The following is a 27,224-nucleotide window of genomic DNA, read 5'->3' as shown; positions in this document are numbered from 1 at the left end:
GGCAATGAATTACTGAACAGTTACATGTCTATGGTGAAAAAGCCAAACATTAAAGATTGGGGACGAACATTACACTATGGACTGGCTGAACGATGCTTGGAAAATGCACAAAACAAGTTCCGACCTCTTAATTTCTAACAACCAATCTCAGATAATTACTACCTATTTAATTTCTCCAAAAATAGATGTTAAATAACTTAGTTTGAAGTTATACCATTTCCCAAATTAAAGTACATTATTCCTGGGGGTTGGTGGATAAAGAATTTCAAACCCCACCTCTGGATCCAGCTCCTCAAGGGCAGTTTCCAGCTGTTTCAATTCTTCCTCACTAAGTTTGCCAAGAAGCTCGTCTTCATCAATATCCTTGTACTTCTCAAGGTCCTTCTTGAATGGCAGCGCCATCTCTTCAGCAACAGTAACTTGTGGTCGCTAATTCGTAGAAATCTAAAAATTCAGTCCTTAACCAGGTGCGTAGTTTTCTACTAAGAAAAATATAAACCAAGATTTTAAAACCAGTGTGCAAAGCTAACCAGAATACACCCTGAAACTGGAAAAGGAGGGTTCAAACTCCCAAAACAGCTTTGAAAGGAAGTATCAACATTTTCCCCCCAAACATACAATACATCAAAACAAAATCCCTCAAGTATTGTACTTGCTTTGTTGATAGCTTGCGGAGCTACACAATCCAAACGATGGAGCCTCATCCATCAGCCTTAATTCAAAGGCATCTCTTACCTCACATCCAGAAGGATATAGGTCGAAAATTTACTCAAGCGAATAAAAAGAATTTTAAAGAGGTTTAAATACAATTGAGGCCAATACTTCATGACAATATTAAAAGGAGGAGGCTGCAGAGAAATTTACTATCTTTCAAAGAAAGCATTAAACTGAGACTGTGCTTCTGTCTCAGGTATTGAATATTTCAACCACTCAAAGAATCAAAATTCTTATATCCTGATCAACATTATCCTACAATCAATATCACTAAATCTAATTTTGAATTGCATCAGCACTGTTCATAGAACCTTACGTGCAAATTGCTTACCACATTTCTCAACATTTGAACAATTTGTTTGCTTATTGATATCATTCCTTTCCCAGATATTTGACTGTCACAGATCTCCACCTGCCTGTCCTTGTGCTGCACTTATGCATTTCACATCAGTCAAGTGCATTCATTTTACCATTAACTTCTCCTTCGACTAATTTTCTCCACCTACCATCCAGCCCAAAAAATCTGACTAAGATATTGTTTCTTTCTCTCGTTGCTGATATGCACTAATTTCCTCTTTCTTCCAGCCAGCCATATCCAGCACTTCATTAGTCTATTTGTGTACAATATGCTACCCATCTCCTTTATGTTCACAAATTGAATGCATTCAACTTACCAGTATTCTTTCTTTGTTGATGGACAGGTGTATGGACGAAAGAATAAATGATCTTTCGTCCCATACATCTTGAAGATACAGAAAAATGTTTTGTCACCACAATCCAGCGCCAATTTGAGTTACGAGGAGAAAAAGACATTATTTAAAGAGTTTATCTTCCATTCAAATTTGATCTCAAGCATAACTTCAGGGCTTCAGCAAAGTGGTCCTGTCCTCAAACAGTCTTGTTCTGGCAACAGCAACAGTGATACCATTGCCCCAGAGGCCCCAGCTCTGCTGCCGCCATCTCACCAACACTGACACCAGTCCAGACTCTGGGCCTACTGTTGCCAAAAGCCCAGACCCTAGGCGCTGCTGATGCCAGGAATCCTAGTCCATGCCACAGATGCTGCAACTACCACCTCACTGACACCTCTCAGGCCCCAAAAGATGAAGAAAGGAGAAAAAAAAAGCAAAAACGATGAAAAGTACGTGGAGAGAAGATGCCTCCAGCACAAACACTACCTACCGTGCCGACACCATCTTGAATTTTATGCTATACATGTAGTTCATGCCTCAAAGGCATATTGACATAGATGGCAAAATGTAGCACACCCACATTGTTTTCCCCAGGTTCAGTTTCTATTGCAACTACGCCTGAAAATAGATTCATTGCCAGCAAAGCACTTTGAGACATCCTTAGGTTGTGAAAGGCACAAAGTTTTTTTTAAAAAAGCTAATGACTTCATTAAGTGGATTCTTTAATGGGAAAAAAAGTGAACTTTACAGTGCTTTTTGCGTTCTACCACAGTGCTTTTACTGACAAGACTTACTGCAGAATTGATTTCTGTCAATTTATGTTAAGAAGAGCAGTAAATGTACTGTTGGATGCAAATAGGGTCAAAATACCACATATAATGCTGTCATACAGGAAAAATCAATTAGCACTTTGGCTCAAAAGGAGAAGTACTTTTACAGGATTTACAGAGTGCCAATTCAGTCTCTCACTACGAGTTAGAAATTGAAGAACTGCCAGTACCTGAATAATGTGCTGAACAGGGCTATGCCTGTAAACAATTAAATCTTTCTACTGCCCAACCCCAGCATCTGGCATTCCACGAGACACACCATAAGCAACTCCCTCTTTTTCTTGATCAAAAATAAGCACGCAGCAAGTTGCAAGTGAAAACAAATTAAATACTGTTATTCGAAGTTCACAATGATGTCTCAAGGCCCATCCCTAGCAGTGCATTTTGTGCATATAATGATCTGGACGTGGCAATCTAGGTTAAAGTCTGCAGGTGACAGAAAAATGTCAAAATAGAGAAAAAAACCAACAAACTTCAAGAAGAGATAACAGATAATGGGAACTGCAGATGCTGGAGAATCCAAGATAACAAAGCGTGGAGCTAGATGAACACAGCAGGCCAAGCAGCATCTCAGGAGCACAAAAGCTGATGTTTCAGGCCTAGACCCTTCATCAGAAAAGGGGCAGGGGTAGAGAATTCTGAAATAAATATGGAGAGAGGGGGAGGCAGACTGAAGTTGGATAGAGGAGAGGATGGGTGGGGAGGAAGGGAGGGGATAGGTCAGTCCAGGGAGAATGGAGAGGTCAAGGGGGCGGGATGAGGTTCATAGGTAGGAAATTGAGGTGCGGCTTGAGGTGGGAGGAGGGGATAGGAGAGAGGAAGAACAGGTTAGGCAGGCTGGGACGAGCTGGGCTGGCTTTGGGATGCAGTGGGGGGGGGGGGGGGGGGGGGGAGATTTTGAAGCTGGTGAAATCCACATTGGACTGCAGGTTTCCCAAGCGGAATATGAGTTGCTGTTCCTGCAACCTAACGGTGGCATCATTATGGCATGGCAGGAGGCCCAGGATGGACATGTCATCTCCACACTTTGTTAACTTCAAGAGGATACTGACAAACTGGTGAAATTAGCAGAAAACAGATGTACTTTGTTTGGAAAAATGAAAGGAAATATAAACAAAATAATACAATTTTAAGGTGAACATAAGGCACCTTTGGCTGGACATAAACAACTGATTGAAGGTCAAGTTGAGAATCCGTTCAGAGGAGGAGACTTCTTTTAAAGTGTGAGGTCATTGTCTTTGGTAGGAAGGAACAAACTGCATACTCTGGTTTAAATGAAGAGAGACACCAAAAATGTGCAGTACAGACAAATCTGTGCTGTTGCACACGACAGAAAGTTTGCACATAGATGTTGCAAGTAACTAAGAAGCCAAGTGGAATTTTTGCCTTTAGTGATAAGAATTGAGAGTCTAAAAATAGAGAACTATTTTCACAACTGTACAGGGTATTGGTGAGACCAGGCCCAGAAGGGTCTAGGCCCGAAACGTCAGAAGGGTCTAGGCCCGAAACGTCAGCTTTTGTGCTCCTGAGATGCTGCTTGGCCTGCTGTGTTCATCCAGCCTCACATTTTATTATCTTGGAATCTCCAGCATCTGCAGTTCCCATTATCCCAGAGTTCTTCATGCAGTTTTGGACATGCATTTAAGAAAGGATGCATTGGCACTGGAGGCAGTTCAAAACAGATTCATTAAGATGATTCCTGGGATTAAGGGGATGACATATCAAATGACTAAAAAAAACTTAGCCTTATTCATTTGAGCTTAAAAGAATAAGGTATGATCTTATTGAAACGTACAAGGTTTTAAGGAGGTTTGATTGTGTAGATATTGAGAAATGTTTCCACTAGTGGAGAAAATTGCAATTTAGGGAATATAATTATTGAATAAAGGAGGCATTCGTTTAAAACTGAGTTAACAAAAGAACTTTGCTTACAGGATAGTGAATATCTGGAATTTCTCTACCCCAGAATTGTGAAGGCTAGGTCACTGAAAGTATTTAAAGTGGAAATGCGTAGATTTTTGGAATATCAAAAGAGGGCTACGAGGAGCTGGTACAGAAGAGGAGTGAGACCTTGGACACAGCAGCCATGATCTTACAGGAGAGAACAGTGGGCTTAAAAGAGTTGGACAGCCTACTCCTGCTCCTATTACTTACATTCTTGCATAGCTTCATATAAGGTACTGAGATCAAAGTTATAGATATTAAGTTTCACTCACTTACATAAAGCACGTGTACCACTGTCTATTTGTTGCTGTGCATGCAGTGTTTGGATACACTAAATTATTTGTAGGCCCAAATATAACATGTTTGAATTGTCCAGGTTTAAACAAAAATTATTGTAAAGATAGATGTTGCTGGGAGGCTTGCCAGCCTTCAAGCACAACTTTAGACTCAAAATTATCTAGAGTATCTAAAAATGCAACAAGACTCTGATTTGGTATACTCCCAAAATGAAATAATTTCTCTCTTCTTTCCCCGTCCTCCAAAAAAAAAAGCACTGTCAATTCTACAAGTTACTTTACAGAAATTTACCTTGTTTTTCTTTTGTCCCTCCAATAACCCAGCAACATTTTCATGTTTAAGTGGGTACACAGCAAACTTTGTTTTAATCAGCACCTTATAAACTGGCATTCATGATAAACTGGCAAAAATTATACGCCTCAAATATGGAAGGTTTTTTTCTGACTAGTGGCCTGGGACCAGCAGTGGATCCACTTTTGGTTATCATTTATATAAGTGATTCTGATGAGAATATGGAAGGCATGGTTAGTAAGTTTGAAGACAACACCAAAGTTGGTGGTAGAGTGGGCAGTGAAGAAGGTCATCTAAGATTACGAAGAGATCGTGACCATTTGGGTCAATGGGCTGAAGAGTGGCACATGGAGTTTAATTTGGATAAATGTAAGATATTGCATTTTGGTAAAACAAAAGGGCAGGACTTATACAATTAATGTAAGGGTGGTGTTGTACAACAGAGAGACCTAGGGGTTCAGGTACATAGTTCTTTGAAGGTTGCATCTCATACAGATAGAGTGGTTAAGACGACATTAGTACGCTTGCATTCGTTGCTCAGACCTTTGACCATAAGAGTTGGGGCGTAACGTTGACAGCGTCCAAGACATTGGTAAGGCCCGTTCTGGAGTACTGTGTCCAGTTCTGGTCACCCTGTTATAGGAAGATATTAAGCTGAAGAGAGTTCAGAAGAGATTTACTGGAATGTTGCTTGACACGAAAGGTTTGAGTTATAAGAAGGTGGACAGGCTGGGACCTTTTTTTCACTGGACCTGAGAAGGTTGAGCGTGTCCTTAAAGAAGTTTAAGATCATCAGGAGCACAGATAAGGTGAATGGCAGGTGTCTATTCCCTAAGGTGAGGTATTTCAAAACTAGGGGACATATTTTAGAGAGTGAGAGGAGAAAGATTTTAAAAAGATACGAAGGACTTTGTCTTTTTACAGAGCGTTTCATGTGTAGAATGAAGTCCCAGAGAAAGTGGAGGATATAGATATTGTTACAACGCTTAAAAAGGTATTTAGATAAATACATGAATAAAAAAATGTTTGGACGGATATGGGCCATATGTAGGCCATATTAGTTTAGGGTCATGGTCGGCATGGACTGGTTGGACTGAAGGGTCTGTTTCCATGCTTTATGACTGTGTTGCAATCTACGGTGAAGTCTGAAATTTATTTATGCTTTATTATAAATAAAGTATAACAGCAATGTGTATATTCGCCACATAACATTTCTATTACTTACTGAGAGTTTTTAACATTGATTTCAGGAGGCGTATTGATATTTTTAAAAAGATGTTGAGGGAAATTGATGTCTCAAAGCTTTGCTTGGTCAGGTTTTACTGTGGTTATGCGTACCTCTTGATTACCTGAAACATCAGATCAACTGACACACTCCTGGTGCTATAGGTGCCAGTTAAGAAAAAGTTTGCTATATCGATATTTTATTCCTCTCTATTCATCTATGATATTTGGTGTTGCTGGGTCAGCCAGCACTGCTTACCCATCTGGCAGTTAAGATTCAACAACATTGTTGAGTGCCTGGAATAACATGTAGGCCAGACTGGGTAAGGGAGGCAGAGTTCCTTTCCTGAAGGACACTACTGAATCAGATGGACTTTTCTAACAATTGTCAATGCTTATTACACAGTCACCATTAGGCTAGCTTTTTATTCCAGAATTTTATTGAATTCAAGTTTCCCCATTTGTGATGGTGGAAATTTGAACTCTTGTCACATTGGTCTGGGATTTCGGATTAACAATTGTTACTACCCGCAACAATTAATCTAAATGAGACAAATCTGAAAATGCACTTAGCTGAGTAACAGGCTAACATAAGCTCACCAGCAGCAAGCCTGGTACTGGTTTTTAACAACCATTGTAAATGCTGATCAATATTTGGCTCAAATGCAAAGCAATTAGGATTCTTTCTGTTTCACAATTATAGTCACCAAAGTGACTGCAGTCAATAAAGAACTTCAGTACATCAAACTCTTGGAAATGCTCAATTTACAACATTAAAACTAGATTCACTCATCCCTTGAATCACATGCATTTTATTAGAATAGCTATCTACAATGTCAGAAACAGATCACAAAGCAAAGCAGGAACACTCAAACAAACTTAGAATAGCTCATGTGTACGCTATGAATAAAAAAGAAATGCAAAAGCAATGGAATACAATATGCCGCAGATGCTAAACTGAAAATAGAAAATGCTAAATATACCCAGGTCTGGAAATCTCTGTGGCAAGGAAAAGTCAATATGGCAGGTCTGTGATAATTTCTGATAAAAGGCTCAAAATTTCTGGCATTTTCCGTTTACTTTAAACGTAATGAGATATTATAATGAAAACACATTCCTATCCAACCCTGTCAGTATCAACATATAAATCAAGGTAACAGCTCCACGGATAGTATAATGGCAATCTCTGCCTGAAAACCATCAGTCTTTCTGCGTTTAAAGATTTTAGTGTCACATCTCACGTTTAACTTTATCATCTCCTTTTTGTCGGCTTTGACCATTTCTCAATACAATTCATATTTCTCTAGCGCAAAACAAAAGCAGATGTTCCAAGATTTTAAAACACAAACCACAAAATTTGGGGCTTGGTTAATTTAAAACCAAGTTCCATATTCCAGCAATACAATTCCCAAAAAAGCATACATAATAGATTCACAGATGTTATTAATAGAGCACAACTTGTGAATTACGCAGACATCCTAGAACAGAGCTATTTAACATTAATTCCAACAGTTTTGTATATCAAATTAAATTAGAAAAATGAAAATTGTGTCTTAATAGTAAGAAATGTTGAGATGATCCTTCCATTAGTGGGGAAATCTCAAACTAGATTTCAAACCACAGTTACAGAATAAAAAGAGTCACTAATTTAAAAAGAGCGAGGTGTGAAGATTTTTTTTTCTTTGAGGGTCCTGAAAGTCTGAAATTCAAGTGTTGTGCAGGCTAGATCATAAATTGCTTAAAGAGGACGTAGACAGTTTTCAACTCTTATTTTCACAAATCTATGAGCAGCTGGCACAAGAGACAAGTTGAGGACAATAACAGATCAGCAACGATCTAACAGAAGGGCAGGGACAGGCTTAAGGGGCTGAATAGCTGCCTCCTGTTCCTGTTTCTTCCGATCACTGGAACTGCACAATTAAATGAGCTGAACTTTGCATTTCTGCACAATAGTTATGCACAGGTTCCAAAAACATTTAAAAAGCTTTAACAACTTGAAACACCAGGAAACACTGGAGGCTGTAAATGATTTCACCTTAGTACGCATATATTGCTTTCCATTATAAACTAGCAGGACAATCGGAGAATTTAGAACCTAAAAAGTTAAATATCAGGTTAAGTTAAATATTCAACAATATTGTACGAGTTCACCATATGGCATGTTTACCAAACTACAGCTCAAGGGCTCTGGAGAAAAGCATTAATTGGAAGTGCACATGAATAAATCAAAATAACCAATAGCGCTATATGCAGAAATGAATACATCTAAATGCTAATATCTCCTAGAGGTAGCAATTGGCTGAGTATCTTGGAAAAGGACAGGTAAGGCAAGAACAGTCCAGACTAAATGACAAACTGAATAGCTGCACAAATTTGTTATGATATGCACAGCACATTATTATATTTAAGCTAAAGGCATCCAGCACATGGCCTTATATCTAAATCTATTTCAAAAACTCCTATCACCTTGACACCTGATCTCACATTAACCATGCAACCAAAGGTGTCGAGGAGAGGAAGTGGGTGGGTGTGTGCGTGCATTAGCAGACACTAGGGCTGCAGTGTAAGCACGTATGGAGGATTTGCACTGCTTTTGTCTGTGGGGGTCTCAATTTCTGCACATCTGACTTTTGATAACACAGTCCACTCAGATTTCATGCACATTTTGACACAAGGATCCAAAAAGATAGGTGCTCCTGATTCAAGGTGGGTACCCATTTAACTGCATCACAAATGTGTCGGCTTTCCAAGTATGACAGAAAAAAATTAGATTTCACTTCATGGGTTGACTTGATACTTTTGATCAAGGAAATCATTACTGCTGTATTTAGAGAGGATGTTTCTCAGGAATTATCCAGTGAAGCTACATGGTCGGAACTCAGAAATAAGAAGGGAGTGATCACCTACTGTAGGCACCCCAATAATTGGCAGGAAACTGAGGAGCAAATAAGCAGAGAGATCTCTGATATTATTCTTACAAATATCAGAGTATAGAGATGTCACAGTTGGAGATTTTAACTTTCCATACATAGACTGGGACTGCCATAGTGTTAAGGGCTTGATGGTGAAGAATTTGTTGCATGTGTTCTTGAAAATTCTCTCTATCAATACATAAACATACGTACTACAGAAGGAGCAAAACTTGACCTTCCTTTGGGAAATAAAGCAGAGCAAGTGACTGAAGTATTAGTGGGGGAGCACTTTGGGACCAGTGATCATAACTCTGTTAATTTTTAAATAGTAACGGAAAAGGAAATGCCTTGATTCACAGTTCAAGTTCTTAATTGGAATAAGGCAAATTTTAATGGTACGACACAGGAACTTTCAAACGTTTATTGCAGTAGACTGCTTGCAGGTAAAGGGACGACTGGCAAGTAGGGCTTTTGAAACTGAGATAACGACAGTTCAGAGGCATTATGTGGAAGTAAAGGATAAGGCTGGGAAGAGATGGGAATAATGGATGAATAAAAATATTGAGACTCTGGTCAAGGAGGTGGTATATATTAGGTACAGACAACCGGGATCCAGTTAATCTTAAGGAGGAAGTCAGGATGGCAAAAAGGGGATTTGACGTAGCCTTGGCAGATAAGTTCAAGGCGAATCCAAATAAGATTCTGCAAGTACATCAAGAGCAAAATATCAACTATGGAGAGATTAGTGCCCCTTAAAGATCAACAAGGTTACTGAAGTGCAGAACCACAACAGTTAGGAGAGACACAAAGTGAATATTTCACATCAATTTTTGTTGTGGAGAAAGAACTGGAGGCTAGGGAATTCAGGGAAATAAATATTGTTGTCTTACAATCAGTCTACATTACAGAAGAGATGTTGGGCATCTCAAAAAACAAAGGTGAATACATTTGATTGTCACCTCTTCAAAAAAGTTCAAAGATTGACAAAGGCAGAACCTTAGATGTCATCTGTATGGACTTCAGTAAGGCATTCAAAGATCCACATGGTAGACTGATTAGGAACATTAGATCACATGAGACTCAGACAGGGTGGTGTCAGCAGGTTGTTTTTCTGACTGGAGGGCTATGACCAGCAGTGTGCCACAAGGATCGGTGCTGGATTCACTGTTTTTCATCACTTACATAAACGATTTCAATGAGAATTTAGGAGGCATGGTTAGTACGTTTGCAGATGGCAGCAAAACTGGTGGTCTAGTTGACAGTGAAAATGGTTATCTAAGATTACAAAGCAACATTTGATCAGTTGGGCCAATAGGCTTAGGAGTAGCAGATGGAGTTTAATTTGGATAAATGCAAGGTATTACATTTTGGTATAACAAACAAAGACAGGACTTACGCAGTGAATGGTCGGGCCCTGGATAGTGTTGTCAAATAGGGAGACCCAGCGTCTCAGGTACATAGTTCCTTGAAAATTGCATCACGGGTAGATAGGGTGGTTACAAAGGCATTTAGCATCCATGCCTTCATTTGCTCAGACTTTTGAGTACAGGAGTTAGGCCTTCATGTTGATGTTGGTGAGGCCACTTTTGGAGTACTGTGTACAGCTCTGATCATTTACTATAGGAGCGACATTAGTAAATTGGAGAGGGTTCAGAAACAATTTACCAGGATATTGCCGGAACTGTAGTGTTCGAGTTCTAAGGAGAAGTTGGAAGGCTGAGACATTTTCTTCACTGGAGTGTAGGTGGTTGCGAGGTAACCCTGTCGACATTTATAGACTCAGGAGGGGCATAGATAAGTGATTGGCAAAGGTCTTTTCTAGGGAGGTGGAGGGCATATTTTTAAGGTGAGTGAGTAAACATTAAGAGGGAGCAGAGAGTCAACCTTTCCACGTAGGTGGTTCATACATGGAATAAACTGCCAATTAAGTGGTAGATGCAGATGCAGCTACAATGTTGGGACAGGTACATGAAAAATTGAGGGATATGGGCCACTCACAGGCACGTAGGACTAGTTTAGCTGGGTCGGTATAGACAAGTTGGACCAAAAAGTCTGTTTCCATGCTGTGTGGTTATGAAAAACACTACAAAGCATTTTGACTTTAACACGACAGGATTTGCAACAAAATTTAACCTGCCCGTAAGCATGCTCCACTGAATATGATTGTAATAATCCTAATAATTACAAAGTACATTCATTGTCAGCAATACAGCCAAAAGTCAAAAATCTGATGAAATTAGAAACTGCAAGAGATCCAAAGTCCTCCATACAGTGTGGACTAGATTTTCCAAGGAATGGCAATCTCACACAAAAAGGCAGCAACCCGACATTTGAGAGCAAATTCCAATCAGGGCTCCTTCAGAAACACTGACCCATACTTCCATTCCGACAGTACTAAGTTAAAGCAGAACTGTCAGAGGAACACAAATGTTACCCCCTTTTCACAGCAGCCAGCTGCCATATTCTTGAATTTTAAAGATTTAACAACCACATTGACAGCTACTGTCAAACTGCAAGACCAAAAGACAAGTGTAGTTAGGATGCAAACCAAAAGGGTGGAAGCTAGACACCAAGTAGAATTTCAGGATGCCAAGTAGGTTGCCAAAATTAGGATGGCAGAGTAGGCTGCCAGTTAAGTACTGCTCCAGCTGAGTAGCAGGTAAAGTGCCAAGTGGGAAGGAGACAGGCTGCCAGAATGGCAAGTACCAGTGTTTAGGGTAGGTTGGGGTGGGTGTGAGAACTTGACTGGCCAGTAGTGAGACACAGAACGTTAGGTTTGGGGGTGTTTGAGTTTTGGGTCTGGGTGTTGGTGGTGGGGCAACCACGACGACTGGTGGAGGGTTCTAAGGGTAGAGGAATTGGCTACCAGAAAAAGTTAATTTCCTAGGCAATCCCTTCATAAAGTGCCCATTGCAACTCCCAACTACAGTGGAATAACAACTATCTAGCGACTGGAAAGTCCACAGCAATGTTTCACTCTGGAGGTGCCTCAATACATTTAAGACTCTTGACTCACAAATCATGCTCTTTGCAATGATTCTGCAGTTGCCAGTCCTTCAGTCTATAATGGCTGAAAAGTCTGAGACAATGTCTTTTTCCCATTGCAAGGGCTGATCCAAGCTTTCATGCATTCCTCAGCTTGTAGTCTGAACCTTGGAATGTGCCAGCCGAGGGCAATTCTTTGCATTAGATCAGCTAGTTTTGGTATGACATGGTCTAGTTATTGAAATGTTCCAATTAGGGGTATGCAGTAGCACAGTGGTACAGTCACTCAAACAATTCTCCAGACACCCAAGTAATGCTCTGGGGATCAAGGTCTGAATCCTACGTTTGCAGATGGTGAAATGTGAATTTTTAAAAATCTAAAATTTAAAAAAAAATCCTAACATGACTATTTAACTATTATCAACTGTCATTTTAAAACAAAAGTGGTTTACCTATGTCCTTCAGGGCAGGGAAAGCAGCTGTCCTTTCCTGGTCAGGCCTGTATGTAACTCCAGACCAACAACAGTGTGGCTGGCCCTTAACTGCCCACTGGAAATGGTCTTGCAAACCATACAGTCATATCAAACCATAAAGCTCTCAACAGGAATGAAACTAGACTGACCACCTGGCATTTCCATAGGCACCAGAAACAATGGTAAATTCAGCCCAGTCAACACTAATATCTTCCATAGATGGATCTAGGGACTGGTGCCAAAATTGGGAGAGTTATCTCCAGACCAATCAAGCAACAGCCTGACAAATCATATTCGTGGAACTGAACCAATGTCCCTCAAGCACCATCACCACCCTTGGTATGGTCTACTCCACAAGTAAGAGAGAAACAGAAGAGATGGTGGCATCGCAATATACAGTCAGGAGGGTGTTGCCCTAGGAGTCAACATTGACACTGGACCCCATGGATCTTTATGATATTAGGTCAAACATGAGTAAGGAAAGCTCCATGTGCAGCATCCTCTCAGCCAATGAAACAGCACTCCTCCACTCTGGACACTACTTAAAAGAAGCAGAGGGTAACAAGAATGTAGAATGCACTCTGGGTGGGCGCTTTAACATTCAGCAGCAAGAACAGCATAGCAGCAACTGAGGTAGTCAAGTCCAGCAGGATACAGCTGCTAGACTCAGTCTATAGCAGGTGGTGATGGAACCAGCAAGGGGGAAAGGCATGTTTGGACCTCATCCTCACAAATCTACTAGCTACAGATGCATCTGTCCATGAAGTATCAGTCGGAGTGACCACCACACAGTCCTTGTGAAGACGGGATTTTGCATGCACACTGAGGATATCCTCCATGTTGTGTGTACCAAACAAGCTGCAGTCTTTCAAACAAAATCTTTTGCAACAAACTTACCCAACCAAATTTGGGACAAAAAGCTACACTTGAAGAAAGGTATAGAAACATGCCAGATTTGATGGCAGGAGCAGACTCTGATGCTTCTACAAATCAATTCCAGGTATACGGAGGTGTCGGCAGTGGCTCAATGTAGCACTCTCACAACAGCCACATAACTATGGGTTAAAGTCAAACACACGATCTGGTAATGAAGGAGTGCTGTACTTTTGTTGTGGTCTTCTTTTGGATGGAGACATCCACATTTTAACATGAACATGAAAGATACCATGTTGTTGTTTCAAAGCAAGGCAAGGAAATTATTCTTCAAGTCTTGGTCAATACTGAAGCCTCAATCAGCAACACTAGAACAGACTACTGATCAAGAACACAGTTTTTTTAGGAGCTTTTATATAAATTGACTGACCCCATTTCCACTGCACTTAAAGTAGTACTGCAATGGCTGCAAAGTACACCTCCAAACTTCAATCATTTCATTTAACTTCAATCAAAATTAACAAAATAACAAAGCATGCCAGAGGAGTAAGGATGATCCTTCCAAATGTTCATTATAGCTTTAAAAATACCCTTCTCCTTTCAAATATATTAGCTATTGAGTAAATCTAGTAACTATATTGGAGTTAATAAAATGTGAGGCTGGATGAACACAGCAGGCCCAGCAGCATCTCAGGAGCACAAAAGCTGACGTTTCGGACCTAGACCCTTCATCAGAGAGGGGGATGGGGTGAGGGTTCTGGAATAAATAGGGAGAGAGGGAGAGGCGGACCGAAGATGGAGAGAAAAGGAGATAGGTGGAGAGGAGAGTATAGGTGGGGAGGTAGGGAGGGGATAGGTCAGTCCAGGGAAGACGGACAGGACAAGGAGGTGGGATGAGGTTAGTAGGTAGGAGATGGACGTGCGGCTTGGGGTGGGAGGAAGGGATGGGTGAGAGGAAGAACAGATTAGGGAGGCAGAGACAGGTTGGACTGGTTTTGGGATGCAGTGGGTGATTGGGGCGAACTGGGCTGGTTTTGGGACGCGGTGGGGGAAGGGGAGATTTTGAAGCTGGTGAAGTCCACATTGATACCATTGGGCTGCAGGGTTCCCAAGCGGAACATGAGTTGCTGTTCCTACAACCTTCGGGTGGCATTATTGTGGCACTAACCTGTTCTTCCTCTCACCCATCCCTTCCTCCCACCCCAAGCCGCACGTCCATCTCCTACCTACTAACCTCATCCCACCTCCTTGACCTGTCCGTCTTCCCTGGGCTGACCTATCCCCTCCATACCTCCTCACCCATACTCTCCTCCCCACCTATCTTCTTTTCTCTCCATCTTCGGTCCACCTCCCGCTCTCTCCCTATTTATTCTAGAACCCTCACCCCATCCCCCTCTCTGATGAGGGGTCTAGGCCCGAAACGTCAGCTTTTGTGCTCCTGAGATGCTGCTGGACCTGCTGTGTTCATCCAGCCTCACATTTTATTATCTTGGATTCTCCAGCATCTGCAGTTCCCATTATCAACTATATTGGAGTGATAGTAGGAAGTGCCAATGCTGGAGAAGCTGAGATAACAAGGTGTAGAGCTGAATGAATGCAGCAGTCCAGACAGCAGAGGAGCAGTAAAGCCGACGTTTCAGGTCTGGGCCTTTCTTCAGAAATGTCAGCTTTCCTGCTCCTCTGCTGCCTGTCCTGCTGTGTTCATCCAGTTCTACACCTTGTTATCTCAACTACACTGGAGTCACTAGTTTTAAACCAATGACAACAAATAACAGCACAGGAGTATTGGTGATACTGTCTCTCTACTTTCAAGCATTCAAGTGAGTTCTTTATCAGCATCAAAATTATGGTTAAGTTTGAAAGTTACTGAACAAATTGGCCCATTGGCTTTAACATTAAAAAGGTGAGTTTAAAAAGTTTGAGTCCATTGTGTTGCCTGGGAACGTCCTTCACACCATCTGTTACTACATATTCAAATCCAAATCAATGCAAAGCTGAAACCAATTCCTGTCAACAGCTGTACAACATAACTACTTTTTCTTATTATTCATAACAGAGACTAGTTGCAACTGCACATAATATAAAATGAAACAAAATATTTCTACCATGAAATCAGGATACTTGAATGCCAAATTCATAAATACACTACAGCTCACGTTTTTCAATGTTAAAATGTAGGGTCATTTGCTTTCAAGCCTTCTCCAATTTACATAAATTGTTTCTCTATGTTCAAAGGAACTTGAAGTACTTAAAATTTATCAGGACATCCATCTGGTGGTGAGCCATTGCCAGATTGTAAACTGTTACTGGTGCTCTGGACCCCATGACTTTCACTGTTCATATGTACAATTCCACCTGAAATAAGTTACATTGCAATAACAGTATACACAGTACTACATTTAGTTTAAAAAAGGGCATTTTAAACAGTTCCAAAGCAGCCATGACAATTTTAGCAGTGATAACTTGATGATGTTTGGTCTTTTTTGGGTTCAGTACACATAGCTGCAGCCACTCCCTCAACTGATTACTCTACTTAATCAGATGCCAAATAAAAGCAGAACAATCATGATCCCAAGACTATTTAGTTTATAACAATCAGACCATGAACACTTTGATTAATCACAGATGAAGATGCAAACATTTAATGCAACTTCTAGATAGTTCTTCTAATGCTAAGCCCTTCCCCTCTCCTGCTCCTACAAACACAATCTACTCCATGCAGGTTAGCTTAATAACTACACAGAGTGCTGACATGCAACATTCTGGTCTGTACAAGTCAGCATGAGCATTGCACAAGGAAATGAATTATAATCCTGAAGAAGTTATCGGATATTTATTTACACAAAAAAATCAAAGCCATACTCTGTTGACTTCAAACTTGGAAAAATCAGAGGACACAGTTACATCAGTTGGCAGCTCAATGAGTTAACAATCGTTCACACACAAGAATGGCTACAGAATCGATTTTGATCAGCCATCTTAAGAAGATTGCTGGCCCACATTACTAAACTAACTCAAGCTTGTTAAATGCAGAATACCATTCCAATTTAGAACGTAAATGATCTTGCATGCTCGTGATCAACATCTCTTCCCTCCATTAAGAAAGGTGAAGGTATTGTGACTGAGGTGAAGACTTGAATTGAATGGAATCATTTATTGGCACGTGTAAAAAGTGAAAAAAAAGTGTGTACCCTTACTGTATGTACATGGCACCATTCACATTAACTTAGAATAAGATTAAGAAACAAGAGATAACTTAAGATAGTCCAACTCTCCTTTCCACTGCAACAGACCTGCTCCAGGCGTTTCAGCCCTCACCATGCCTCCGCCAGAGTTCCGCTAAGATTCAATTCTTCATTTGACCATCCTTGATGGCCATGCTACAGTTGTCTAGCACCCCAGCTTTGAAATACTCCCCCTACACCTCAGCCTCCCAAGCTCACATTCCTCCAAGTCACATGACGTGGTACTAAATAAGATGGCCAAAAACCCTCACCATCGTGTTTTGTTTTACAATGCTTCTATGAAGCATATGGGACATTATATAAATACAAATTCTTATTTAGCATCAAATAGGTTGGCTTTCCCAGACAAAATAAAGCACTAGACATATTTTTATTAAAGCAGCAAAACCTACTTAGGAGCCACTCCTGCACAGTTGGGCTTCAGTGCACAGCAAAAATGCATACCCATTAATGTAATATTCAAAGTTACTTGAAATACACAGTCTCATTGTTAATGAAGAACACGTCATCTCGTCATGAGAACTCAAAACATTTGTGCAAAGCACAGTGTTTATTGCCACCTGAATTCCTCCCATATTTGTCACTGATTGGTCATTAGATGACACTTACATTTAAAAAGTGCCAGCTGTGTCTCAGTTAATTTTATTTTAACCCACATCAAATGGTTCTGGTTCAAATTTTATTCCAGAAATTTAGCAAATAATTTATGCTCACACTCTTAAGACTGAGGGAGCTCAACATTAACAGAGGTCTTATCTTTCAGAGTTCCTGCGTAACCTGAGGTGGTCACATGAGCTCCACATGAAATAAAAAGATGACACTTCTCAGTCAGCCAATAGTTCTTGTTCATCCAGTCATTATCATACTGTCCCCATAAATAACAAGGGATCTGACCACAGCAATTAGGCTCACACTCCTGAAATACAGAAATTCTTCAGTACCATATTGAAGTGCTGCCTTCCAGAGGAGACACTGAACTGAGGCTTTATTTACTCACTGTAAACAAAAATCATTTTTTTCCAGCGGGGATGGGGACACAGTGCAGGAGAGTTAGATATCCCTACTGACCTAGCTAATATTTCCTCCTAAATCAGCAGCATGAAAGAAACGCGACGACTTGTCACCATTGCCATTTATGGGAGCTTTCTCGCATAAATTGGCTGTTGCATGTTACAATAGTGACTGCAAGCCAAAAAGCACAAAACTAGTTAAGTACTTTGGGATGTTGTGAATTTAATCATATATAAAAATACATGTTTCCTTCAGACACCAACCCACAGAACTAGTCAAATCAGAATTACTTTATGAGTTAAAAGGTGATTTTTACATTTGTAAAGTTAGATACTAATCATACAACTAAATGATAAAATTATTCTAGAAACCTACTATCCTAAAAATGTTATTGCATGATGAAGTTAATACAAACAAGAACTTCCTGAGAATAATTCAATTACAGTAAAGCACCATTGCACCTCTAGACTATGATAATACTGCACATGGGTAATAACTCCAGCAATAGAAACAATAAATAATAAGAAGATATCATTTCAAGAACACATTCTGCATTTTTAAATACAAAAGTTACACTACTAGAACACACAAAACTAATTTTCCTGAGTAAATTCACTCCCAGGACAACATCTATCTGGCAAAATCTACCAAAAAGATAAACATTTCAACAGAAAACTTTTAATGGTGTCATAATTCACGTCTAGATACATTACAGAACTGACAAAATAATCTAAGCTGCACAAAAACAAATTACCAATAAGTTGTTTTTGGCAACATGGCACTACCACGTTTGCACTCCTTAAACCAATGTATGTCAGTATTAGACTAATAAATTCTGCTCAGTCACTGCTTCCATAAATTACAAGTTATACCAATTGCCTGATAATATGGAAAAGCAGGTCTTGACTCTTCTCAGATCACAGCTCAAGTTACTACAAATTCTCCTCTCAAAATCCCTCTTGTACAAAATTTTAAGCTGGTCTATTAAAAATTTTCAAACACCCACTGTTAAAGTTTTTTTGTATTTAACATATTTTTCTATTCAAATTGTTTGTGGATGTTTTTACATATCTCTGGATCTGGTGGGATTTGAACCCAGGTCAGACATTACCACTGCACCACAGGAGGACCCACAAGACTTGTGATGGCCGGGAAACATACCCAGATCAACTTCTTCGCAGCTATGCTCACCCTTATGCCACCAGTGCAGAGCTAGTGTGACAGAAGTGGGACTGTTCCAACAAATTTCAAACAGTTATGATTTGTCTCATTAAATGGTTACTACAGGAACCAGATAAAGGGCAATGTCTCACACCTGTATTATGCCATGAGACTGAGGTTTATCTTGCAGCAACGAAGAGCATCTCAAGTTTAATTACAAAGCACAGGATTCAAGGTTTCTGCAAATAACTGTGCATCGATTGAAGCATGTTTCCACTTATCCTACAATTCACCATCATGAAACCAGGTCTATGAACGTATGTACTGAATGCTTAAGAATAATGCTTTGAAAAGATATACAAGCAGAACTTAACACTTATAATAAAGCCATGGAAAATGGCAGAGATAACACTGAATGTTTCAGTAGCTTACAGACAAAGGAGGATGCTCCAACTGTACAATTTACTGGGGCTCCTTTATATCACCTCTCCACTGACATTTTGAAATGGTGATAATTGACTGGGTTGGATTTGTTCTAGATATCACTGTTGTCGGTGTACTAGAACAGCATGAATGATGATGCTGATAATTCTGCAGAATAAATGTTCAGTATTAACATTCAAAGGGGAGGGGAGGCAATGGCCAAGTGGTATTATTGCTGAACTGTTAATCCAGACACCCCAATAATGTTCGGAGATCTGGGTTCAAATCCCACTGCAGCCGATGGAGGAATGTGAATTCAGTAAGATGTCTGGAATTAAGAATCTAATGACGACCACAAATAGATTGTCAAATGTCGGAAAAACCCATCTGGTTCACTAATGTCCTTTAAAGAAAAGGACCTCCATCCTTATTTGGTCTGGCCTTCATGTGACTCCTGACCCACAGCAACGTGGTTAACTCTGAGCTACCTCCAGGCAATTAGGGATGGTCAATAAATACTGCATAGGCAGCAAGCACCCTCACCCATTAATGAGTAAAACAAAGAATGGTGTAAGGACTGTCAAAGCCTTCAGCGATTTCTTGATATGATGTGGAGTGAATCAAATTGTTTGAGGTCCGGCATCTGTGATGCTGGGCTCTTCAAGATGTGGCCAGGATCAATCATCTGTTTGGTACTTCTGGCTGAAGATGAATAAATTCTCCAGTGTTCTCTTGTACAGACATGCTGGCTTCCACATCATTGCAGAAATTTCATCCATCCTCAGTCTACTCCTATTTATTGTTAATTATCCACCACTATTCACAACTCTATCAGTTGTGGTGCTGCTGAGCCACTCTTCAGCAGTGAAATCGGTGCATATCTCGTGTTCCTATCGCCTGCAGTGCTTCTAAGTGATGTTCAACATAAAGAGTGCTGATTTATTAGGCAAAGTAAGGCAGTAAGTGGTAATCAGCCAGAGATTTTCTTGCCCATGTTTGAACTGGTACCATGAGACTCCGTGGGGTCCAGATCAAGCAGCACTGCAGATACCAGCTAATATTAAACAACCTTGAGAAGTCTTACTGTATTTGGATTCTCAAAGGGTCAAACTTTGGAACTCTTCCTCAACCACCTTTGAGAAAGAGAGTCCTTGATTATTTTTGGGTCAGGTAAGCGGTTGATAACTTTTCACCTAATGCTTATCAGGGGAGGTGAAAATGTGGAGTAATCAGATCAGCTGTAACCTTACTAAGCAGCAGGCTCAAGGGGCCCGACGCTTATTGTTATTCCTAATTTGTATGGATGTGCAAATCATCTAAAGCTCTGCTATTTCCAACACAAAACTGCACTTCATCATTCCAACCCTTGTTAATCCACATTCCCTCTCTTCCCACTGCTTGAAATTAAAAATTCTCATTCTCTTGTTTTTTTCTCCCCCTATCATGGCAGGGTTCTTGTGGTGCTCCTGAGCTGACAGTCCTGGGATCTACACCTACTTGCTCCAGCCCTATATAACAACATCTCAGAAGAGGTTGGTTAGAAAATATTCAACCCATTGTTCCTTAACTTTCCTGTTCTGTAGAACCTCTTCCTGCCTCAACACCCAGCCAGATTTTCCCAGTCCCCAACTTCTGCATCGCCCACTTCCTTGAACCCAACCATCCATGCCTTCAGCCAAAGCCCACTTTTTGGAATTATCTATCTCCATCATGCTCCCCACCATTAAAATTCTTTACAACCTACATTTTTGGCCATGACTGCAGTCAACCTTCCTAATAACTTCATTGATTCAGCACCCACTTTTGCACAGTTATAAAATTAGGAAGTATTTTGAGGCTATATCCCCGGTGAAAGCATAATATAATTACAGACCTCTGTTGTAATGACTCTTCATACGTAATCCTCTGCAGGCGATTAAAAGATGGAATTTCATACTAGAGCTCATTACAAAAGCAAAGACTCATATGAGCAGATTAGGGGGAGGCCATTTGTCCTCTCAAGTCTGCTGCACTATTTAACCAAATTATGGCAGATCTGGTTGTAACCTCAAATCCAAATTCCTGCCTTCATCCGATAACCTCTTACCCTGCTGCTTACAAAAAATCTATCAATGGCTGCTTCAAAAGTATTCAAAAACTCTGATCCCAGGGCTTTTCAGGAAAAGAGATCAAAGACACATGGCCTTCTTGAGAAAATAAAGTCTCATCTTTGTCCAAAATGGGCAGCTTATTTAAGAAGTGTCCCTTAGTTCTAGATTCTCTGATTAGGAGAAATAGCCTGCCAACGTCTATCCTGTTAATACCCCTCAGAATCTTCTGTAACATTTCAATCAAGTTGCCTCTTACCATTCTAAACTCTAACAGTTCCAAGCATTCCCTATGCAAACTTTCCTGCAATCTCCCATAACTTGGATATTTCTGTATTCTTCCTGCCAAAATGGACAACTTCACAATTTCCCATATTTTGCTTCAATCACCAGATTGTCACCCACTCATTATAATTATTTCTTGCTGCATTCATATTGAGAACCACCTTATCATAACTAAAAAAACTGAAGTCCTTCACAAATAAATCAAGTACTTGGTAATCAGTATCTTAACTGCTACTCAAGTTCAATAGCATAGGGTCAGAAACTTTTAATAAGAATGATCAAGTTTCCATTGACAGAAGTAGGACAATTTAAAACCCAACCACTATCAGTCAATTCTGCCTCATTTAAAATACCCAAATTTAAGAAAGTTGAACAAGCACACCATGCTCATGGCCAGTTATCACCAACTTCCACATAACTCTGTCATTCACCACAGCTACAAGTTGTACCACAAACTTTGTGGTGAAACCTAACAGAAAGCGTTAACCACTTGCTGTAAGCCCATCAAGGAAACAGTTATTTAGCTTGGTGACTGGTAGATGTAACAAAAGAAAACCGTTCCTTGGCCTTTAATGCAAGCAAGACTGTCATAGCTCCTTTCGCACAGCAGCAGTTTACTTTCCTAACAAATATCCTGTAATTCTTTGCTACAGTTAATGGGTCTTAAATTTTAAAAAATGACATCTTCAAATAAATCAAAAACAGGCACTTAAATAAGAAAACAAAAACAACCAAGTGGAGGAAAGATAACCATTGTACAGATGTCACAAACTTCACAAATGGTTTTAGTATTGTTTAAATTCACTGCACTGGCAAAATTAAACAGAAAATGGTCTAATTCAACAGATCAAAAGTATTTTGTAAAATGTTGAATAAATATATGAAGTATTTTGGGAAACTGACCCCAACCACCATGCCCTCAAATTTCTGTCAGAGTATTTACTTTACCATGTATTCTGTGGTTGAGGCTGTGCATTAAACTGTGATATTCCCAAGCACTTGAATAACAAGGTGCAGTTACTATACTGTAATCAGCTCGTACAGTAAACAACTTCCATTTACACAGCATTGGAACTTGACCTAGTTCAAGATATAATGTACTATCAAACAAAATTATTCACAAAGTCCACTGATGTGCTCAAAAAGGAAAGCTTCAACAAAATGTGTCTTTATTCAGCAATTCTCAAGTTTTTCCACTACCAAATGATATGTTCATTTGCAAACTGATTTTTAAACATAGTCAATTTAAGAACGCTCACATAAAATCACTGTCAGCAGCAATGCAATAATGAACAAAAATAATACAGCAGAGCAACTGGGAATTTTATACATGAATTGTAGATCCTGGACCAGAGTTTAGTTCAAAAGTGCATAGTAGGAATCCGTTTTTGGAATGGAACAATCTAGCTTACCGCCAATGTAAAGCTGAAAAATTAAGTCTATTTGGAAGAAATGATATATCAAAAATCAACTGGGGGCAAATTACTTTTGGTTCACTTTGTTAAGTACAAATAAACATTGTTAAACAAAGACTTACTAAACGAGGGGCAAAAGTATTGTGGTTAATTACTGACTACAGCTTAAAATTTTTATCAGGAATACCGTATGCACTTATCATGTTGATGCTGATTTAAGAGACCAATAAAGGATAAAATGAGTCATGCAAGAGTCACATACTCAACAATCTCCATTTTTATCTATTCAATCCTATTACACCAATGACTGTGAATAATTTGAATATTGAATAAAACAGCTCACATTTCTTCGCCTGATTTCTTGAACTGCAACTAAGTCACATAATCAAAAACAACAGGAAATAAACAATCAATTCTTTCCATAATGAAAATGCAAATTCATGCCAATCAAACAAAAATCAAATGTATTTCAAGGATCATCTTGAAAATTATTTTCCAAAAATTTGTTTAAAAATCTCAAGTGAAAACACATAATAGTTAAAACTTATTGTATGTGCAGCATACATTTGAAACAAAATTTTTGGACAACCAGCATCAAGTTTTAGAAAAAAGTTACAAGTGTTCCTCCATATGCAACAAATCAATAACACAGACCAATGTTAATGGAGAGTTAAACATAACAAAGACAGATTTATACATCAGATTTGTAAAGAACCACATTCAACCTAACCATCATGAAGCAGATGCCACAGAATAACATAGTAGTAAGATTACCACGCAGCTAGCAAATTCAGTAGCCTCGAAAATACCATTACCGGTCATAAGCACTTAGTGACAGGAAGGAAATGTCTATCAAATGTGGTTGTTACATTTCAGCAACTAATTGAACGAAAAATACAATAAAAAGGGCCTGAATTCCAACATTGTCCTTTCACTTCTGTTTCGAAGCCCAACCCAGACCTACTGAAGGATTTTTTTTTCTCTGTTGGTTGGAAGCCATCTCACTAAACAATAACAGGGAGTTAACCAAGATAATTAACACCAATGCAGCATGCAGACATTGCATGAGTGAATGACAGACACAGACAGCTTCCTAGTTAATGCAAGATAATGAAATGTGAGGCTGGATTAACACAGCGGGCCCAGCAGCATCTCAGGAGCACAAAAGCTGACGTTTCGGGCCTAAACCCTTCTAGGCCCGAAACGTCAGCTTTTGTGCTCCTGAGATGCTGCTGGGCCTGCTGTGTTCATCCAGCCTCACATTTCATTATCTTGGATTCTCCAGCATCTGCAGTTCCCATTATCACTCACACATTCCTAGTTAATGCAGCTTGTTGGGCCAAAGATGAATAATGTGATCATTTGTTCAATATTTTCTGGAATTTAAAATGCAATAGAGAGCTGAACTTTGAGCAATTAACAGTTTCATCATTCTAAGTTTATTTATTTAGGGATGTTAGTTGCAGGTTTTGCATACCCAAATAACCAAAGAATTAATCTAATCTGAAGAGGTCTAACCGAAGATCATGCAGTTGAACAAAAACAAGCCTTCAATATTACAGTCTTTCAACTATAGTATAGACTAATAATATTCAGCAAATCAGTCTTAAAAACTTTGCACAAGCAACTAATCATACTTCAAACGAAATCAGTACCTCATACTAGAAATGTTCAGAGAGTCATGTTATGACACTGTGAACAATCACCTCAAACTTCACACACCTGCGACAGGGTTAGGGTTAAAACATACTTTTATTATGTCATTATAGGGGCATGTTTTGCAAGTTAGATATCTAGTCGACAAGATGAAAATTTTACCAATTATAAGTTTGCCATACCACACAAATGTCAAGAAAAATCCTGGCAAATGTGACTAGAAGATGAATAGCTTGAGCAAAAGGTTAGCACTGCTTTTTCACAGGACCAGGGACCTGAATACCTGTGTGGAGTTTGCACGTTCTCCCCATATCGGCATGGATTTCCTCCCACAGTTTAAAGATGTGCAGGTTAGGTGGTCTGGCCATGCTAAAACTGTCCAGTGTCCAAGGATGTGCAAGCTAGGTGGATTAGCTGTGGGAAAATGCAGGGTTACAGGGACGTAGTAGGATGGTGAGTCTGGGTGGGATGCTCTTCGAGGGGTTGATGTGGATCTGATGGGGCAATTGGCCTGCTTCTGCACTGTAGGGATTCTGTGAAAGGCACAAATTTAAATGCTATCAGTATCTGGAATGGGGACACCCATTTCAGGATATACAGTACTGACATTCTTACAAATATTCAAGTTGAACCATTCATTTCCAATTGGTGTTCTACAGGCATCCATTGTCACCTTCACTACATTCTCAAAGCTCCATGCTCAATCCCTTCCTTGCACTAGATTATAAGCAACCCATCACCAACAGTATTTAAAAGCAGAGAATCAGGTTCCATGCAAAGGACAACAATCCGTTCCTGGTTCAAATCCTCCTCCAAGACAATTGCCAAGTGAGACGTGCTTGTAAACCAACCAAACAAGTTAATCACCAACCTGTAAATCTTTCGAACACAAGTGGCAGGCCATAAATTCCTGGTCAGCCACATGATGGAAAGTAAGTTGGAGCCACTACCATCACCATTTGTAGCACCAGTCTACAACATGGATGTGACAAGCCCCTAAATATTTGCCCTTCTTGTAAAGAATAAGATTATTTTATTCCTGTGTATACACCTTCATCAGTTCTTATGCAACCTTTGCTTGAGAACAATTCTATAGAATAGCCCTGCTTCATCACCTCCCATCTAGTTTCCTAAAGATTCCCAAAATTCTCTTTGCTTACACTCTTAATTCTCCAAATTTAAATTTCTTTTTTTTCCACTTTGTAAAAACCTGTGTATATAAATTGTAGTTCATTACCTTAATTTTGCAATGAAGCAGTCACTATACAGCACAAACGAGACAGGTGAAAATGCCTGCTATTAAAGCAACATTAAAATATGAAACTCGATGTTCATACACAGTCAAGAACGACATAAGTTCAAAGCTCTGGAAGGATATTATCTTAAAACTCCAATTTACCGTTTTAAAATTCGAAGTGACATTCTACAGGACTAATTTGTAGCCTTGCACCTTATGATCTTCTACAAATACATTAACTAATCATTTTATTCTGTTATCAACCCAGCTGCGAACAGAAAACAATCAATATACGAGGAAAACGATCGTGTCTCGGTGGGATTTTATTCAAACCACGTCAGTCGATCCACAATCTCCAAAAGACACCGTTAATGATAGACAGTAGGAACTACAGATGCTGGAGAATCTCATACAGCTCTACGCCTTCAATAAATTGTTTTTCACGTTTTCTGCTTGTCACAACGGCAGCTCAATTCGGGACCCTGGCGTATTATTTAACGGGAAACCACGGTTTTGTTTGTGTTGTTGCTGCCACCGCCAACACGACTGGATTGGGAAACAGGACCCACCATCACAAAGATTATCAGTGACTTGTTTTAAATGCCGCAATTCACGCCACGGCCTCGCCTGTCCGAACTAAGCTCGGTGTCGGCGATCAGAGGGTCTGACCACTGAGATGAAAGGGAGCACCAGTCAGACTCCCCGCTGAGGGTGACAGCCGCTGGGGATGGGGGAAGAGTGGGGGTGGGGGTTGTTGAGCCTCACACCGGGAAGGTTGCAAAGGACGGTCGGGACTAGAGCCGCCCTACTCACTGACAGTGGGCGACACGAACGGAGGAGGATCTTTACCACCACCGGCAGAGCCCGATCTGAGAGATCGGGGAAGGGGAGGGGGTGGGGGGGACCAAGCAACGGCTGCTCATCAAACACCACCCGCCCCGCCAGAAGAAAGGGTGGGTGACGGTGCTTGTGAGGAGGAAAGCTAACCCATCTCAGCGGCAACTTTTGAGTTTATCTTTCATCAGATTCCGGAGGAAGTAGGGTGGTTTTTGCCGGGGAGGGGGAACAGACACTTACCGCTTCTCCTCAGCTGCTGCCCGATTCACGTTCGTCAACTCCCGCTTCTCCCACCCTGTCTCCGGTAGCCTCGCCCTGGCCCGGTCTTCAAGGAGGCGTGGCCAATGCCGCCCACTCGAGCTCCACTCCAACCGCCGCCCACGGCTGCGTTGCGTCATCCGATTGACATCCGTTCTCACCAATTACACCGCCGTTTCCCCGTCCCGCCCGCCCCGTGGCCCAAAGGAATCCAATCGGCGGTGACTAGGTAGGGCAAGGGGGGGTAGCTGTGCGGGGGGACTAGTACGCAGTCGCACTGCGGCTGTTTTGTCGCGGCCAACGTTAGTGTCTGCTCGAGGAGGGCGGGGCATGCTCTCAGGGGCGCCCTCTGTAGGCTACGTAAAGATGCCATT

At 40.4% G+C, this 27,224-nt stretch overlaps 1 protein-coding gene across 3 annotated transcripts in view; it reads right to left on the bottom strand.

The window, feature by feature from the left end:
* tmod2 (tropomodulin 2) overlaps nucleotides 1-26,946 on the bottom strand; it is a 66,042-nt gene extending 39,096 nt beyond the window's left edge. For 2 of the 3 annotated variants that reach the window (XM_048562896.2, XM_048562899.2), the window contains exons 1-2: nucleotides 26,833-26,946; nucleotides 277-482 (exon numbers count right to left, since the gene is read on the bottom strand). In XM_048562896.2, the coding sequence (XP_048418853.1) occupies nucleotides 277-402 (126 nt within the window). In that variant the 5' untranslated portion in view covers nucleotides 403-482; nucleotides 26,833-26,946. The remainder of the gene's footprint in view (nucleotides 1-276; nucleotides 483-26,832) is intronic. The other variant, XM_048562897.2, reaches the window with a different exon arrangement.
* Nucleotides 26,947-27,224: the final 278 nt, after the last annotated feature.

The sequence above is a fragment of the Stegostoma tigrinum genome, chromosome 33, assembly GCF_030684315.1.
Source record: "Stegostoma tigrinum isolate sSteTig4 chromosome 33, sSteTig4.hap1, whole genome shotgun sequence".
NCBI classification, from domain to species: domain Eukaryota; kingdom Metazoa; phylum Chordata; class Chondrichthyes; order Orectolobiformes; family Stegostomatidae; genus Stegostoma; species Stegostoma tigrinum.
The sequence above is the reverse complement of the archived record's forward strand: the minus strand, read 5'-3'. Positions and strand labels throughout refer to the sequence as shown.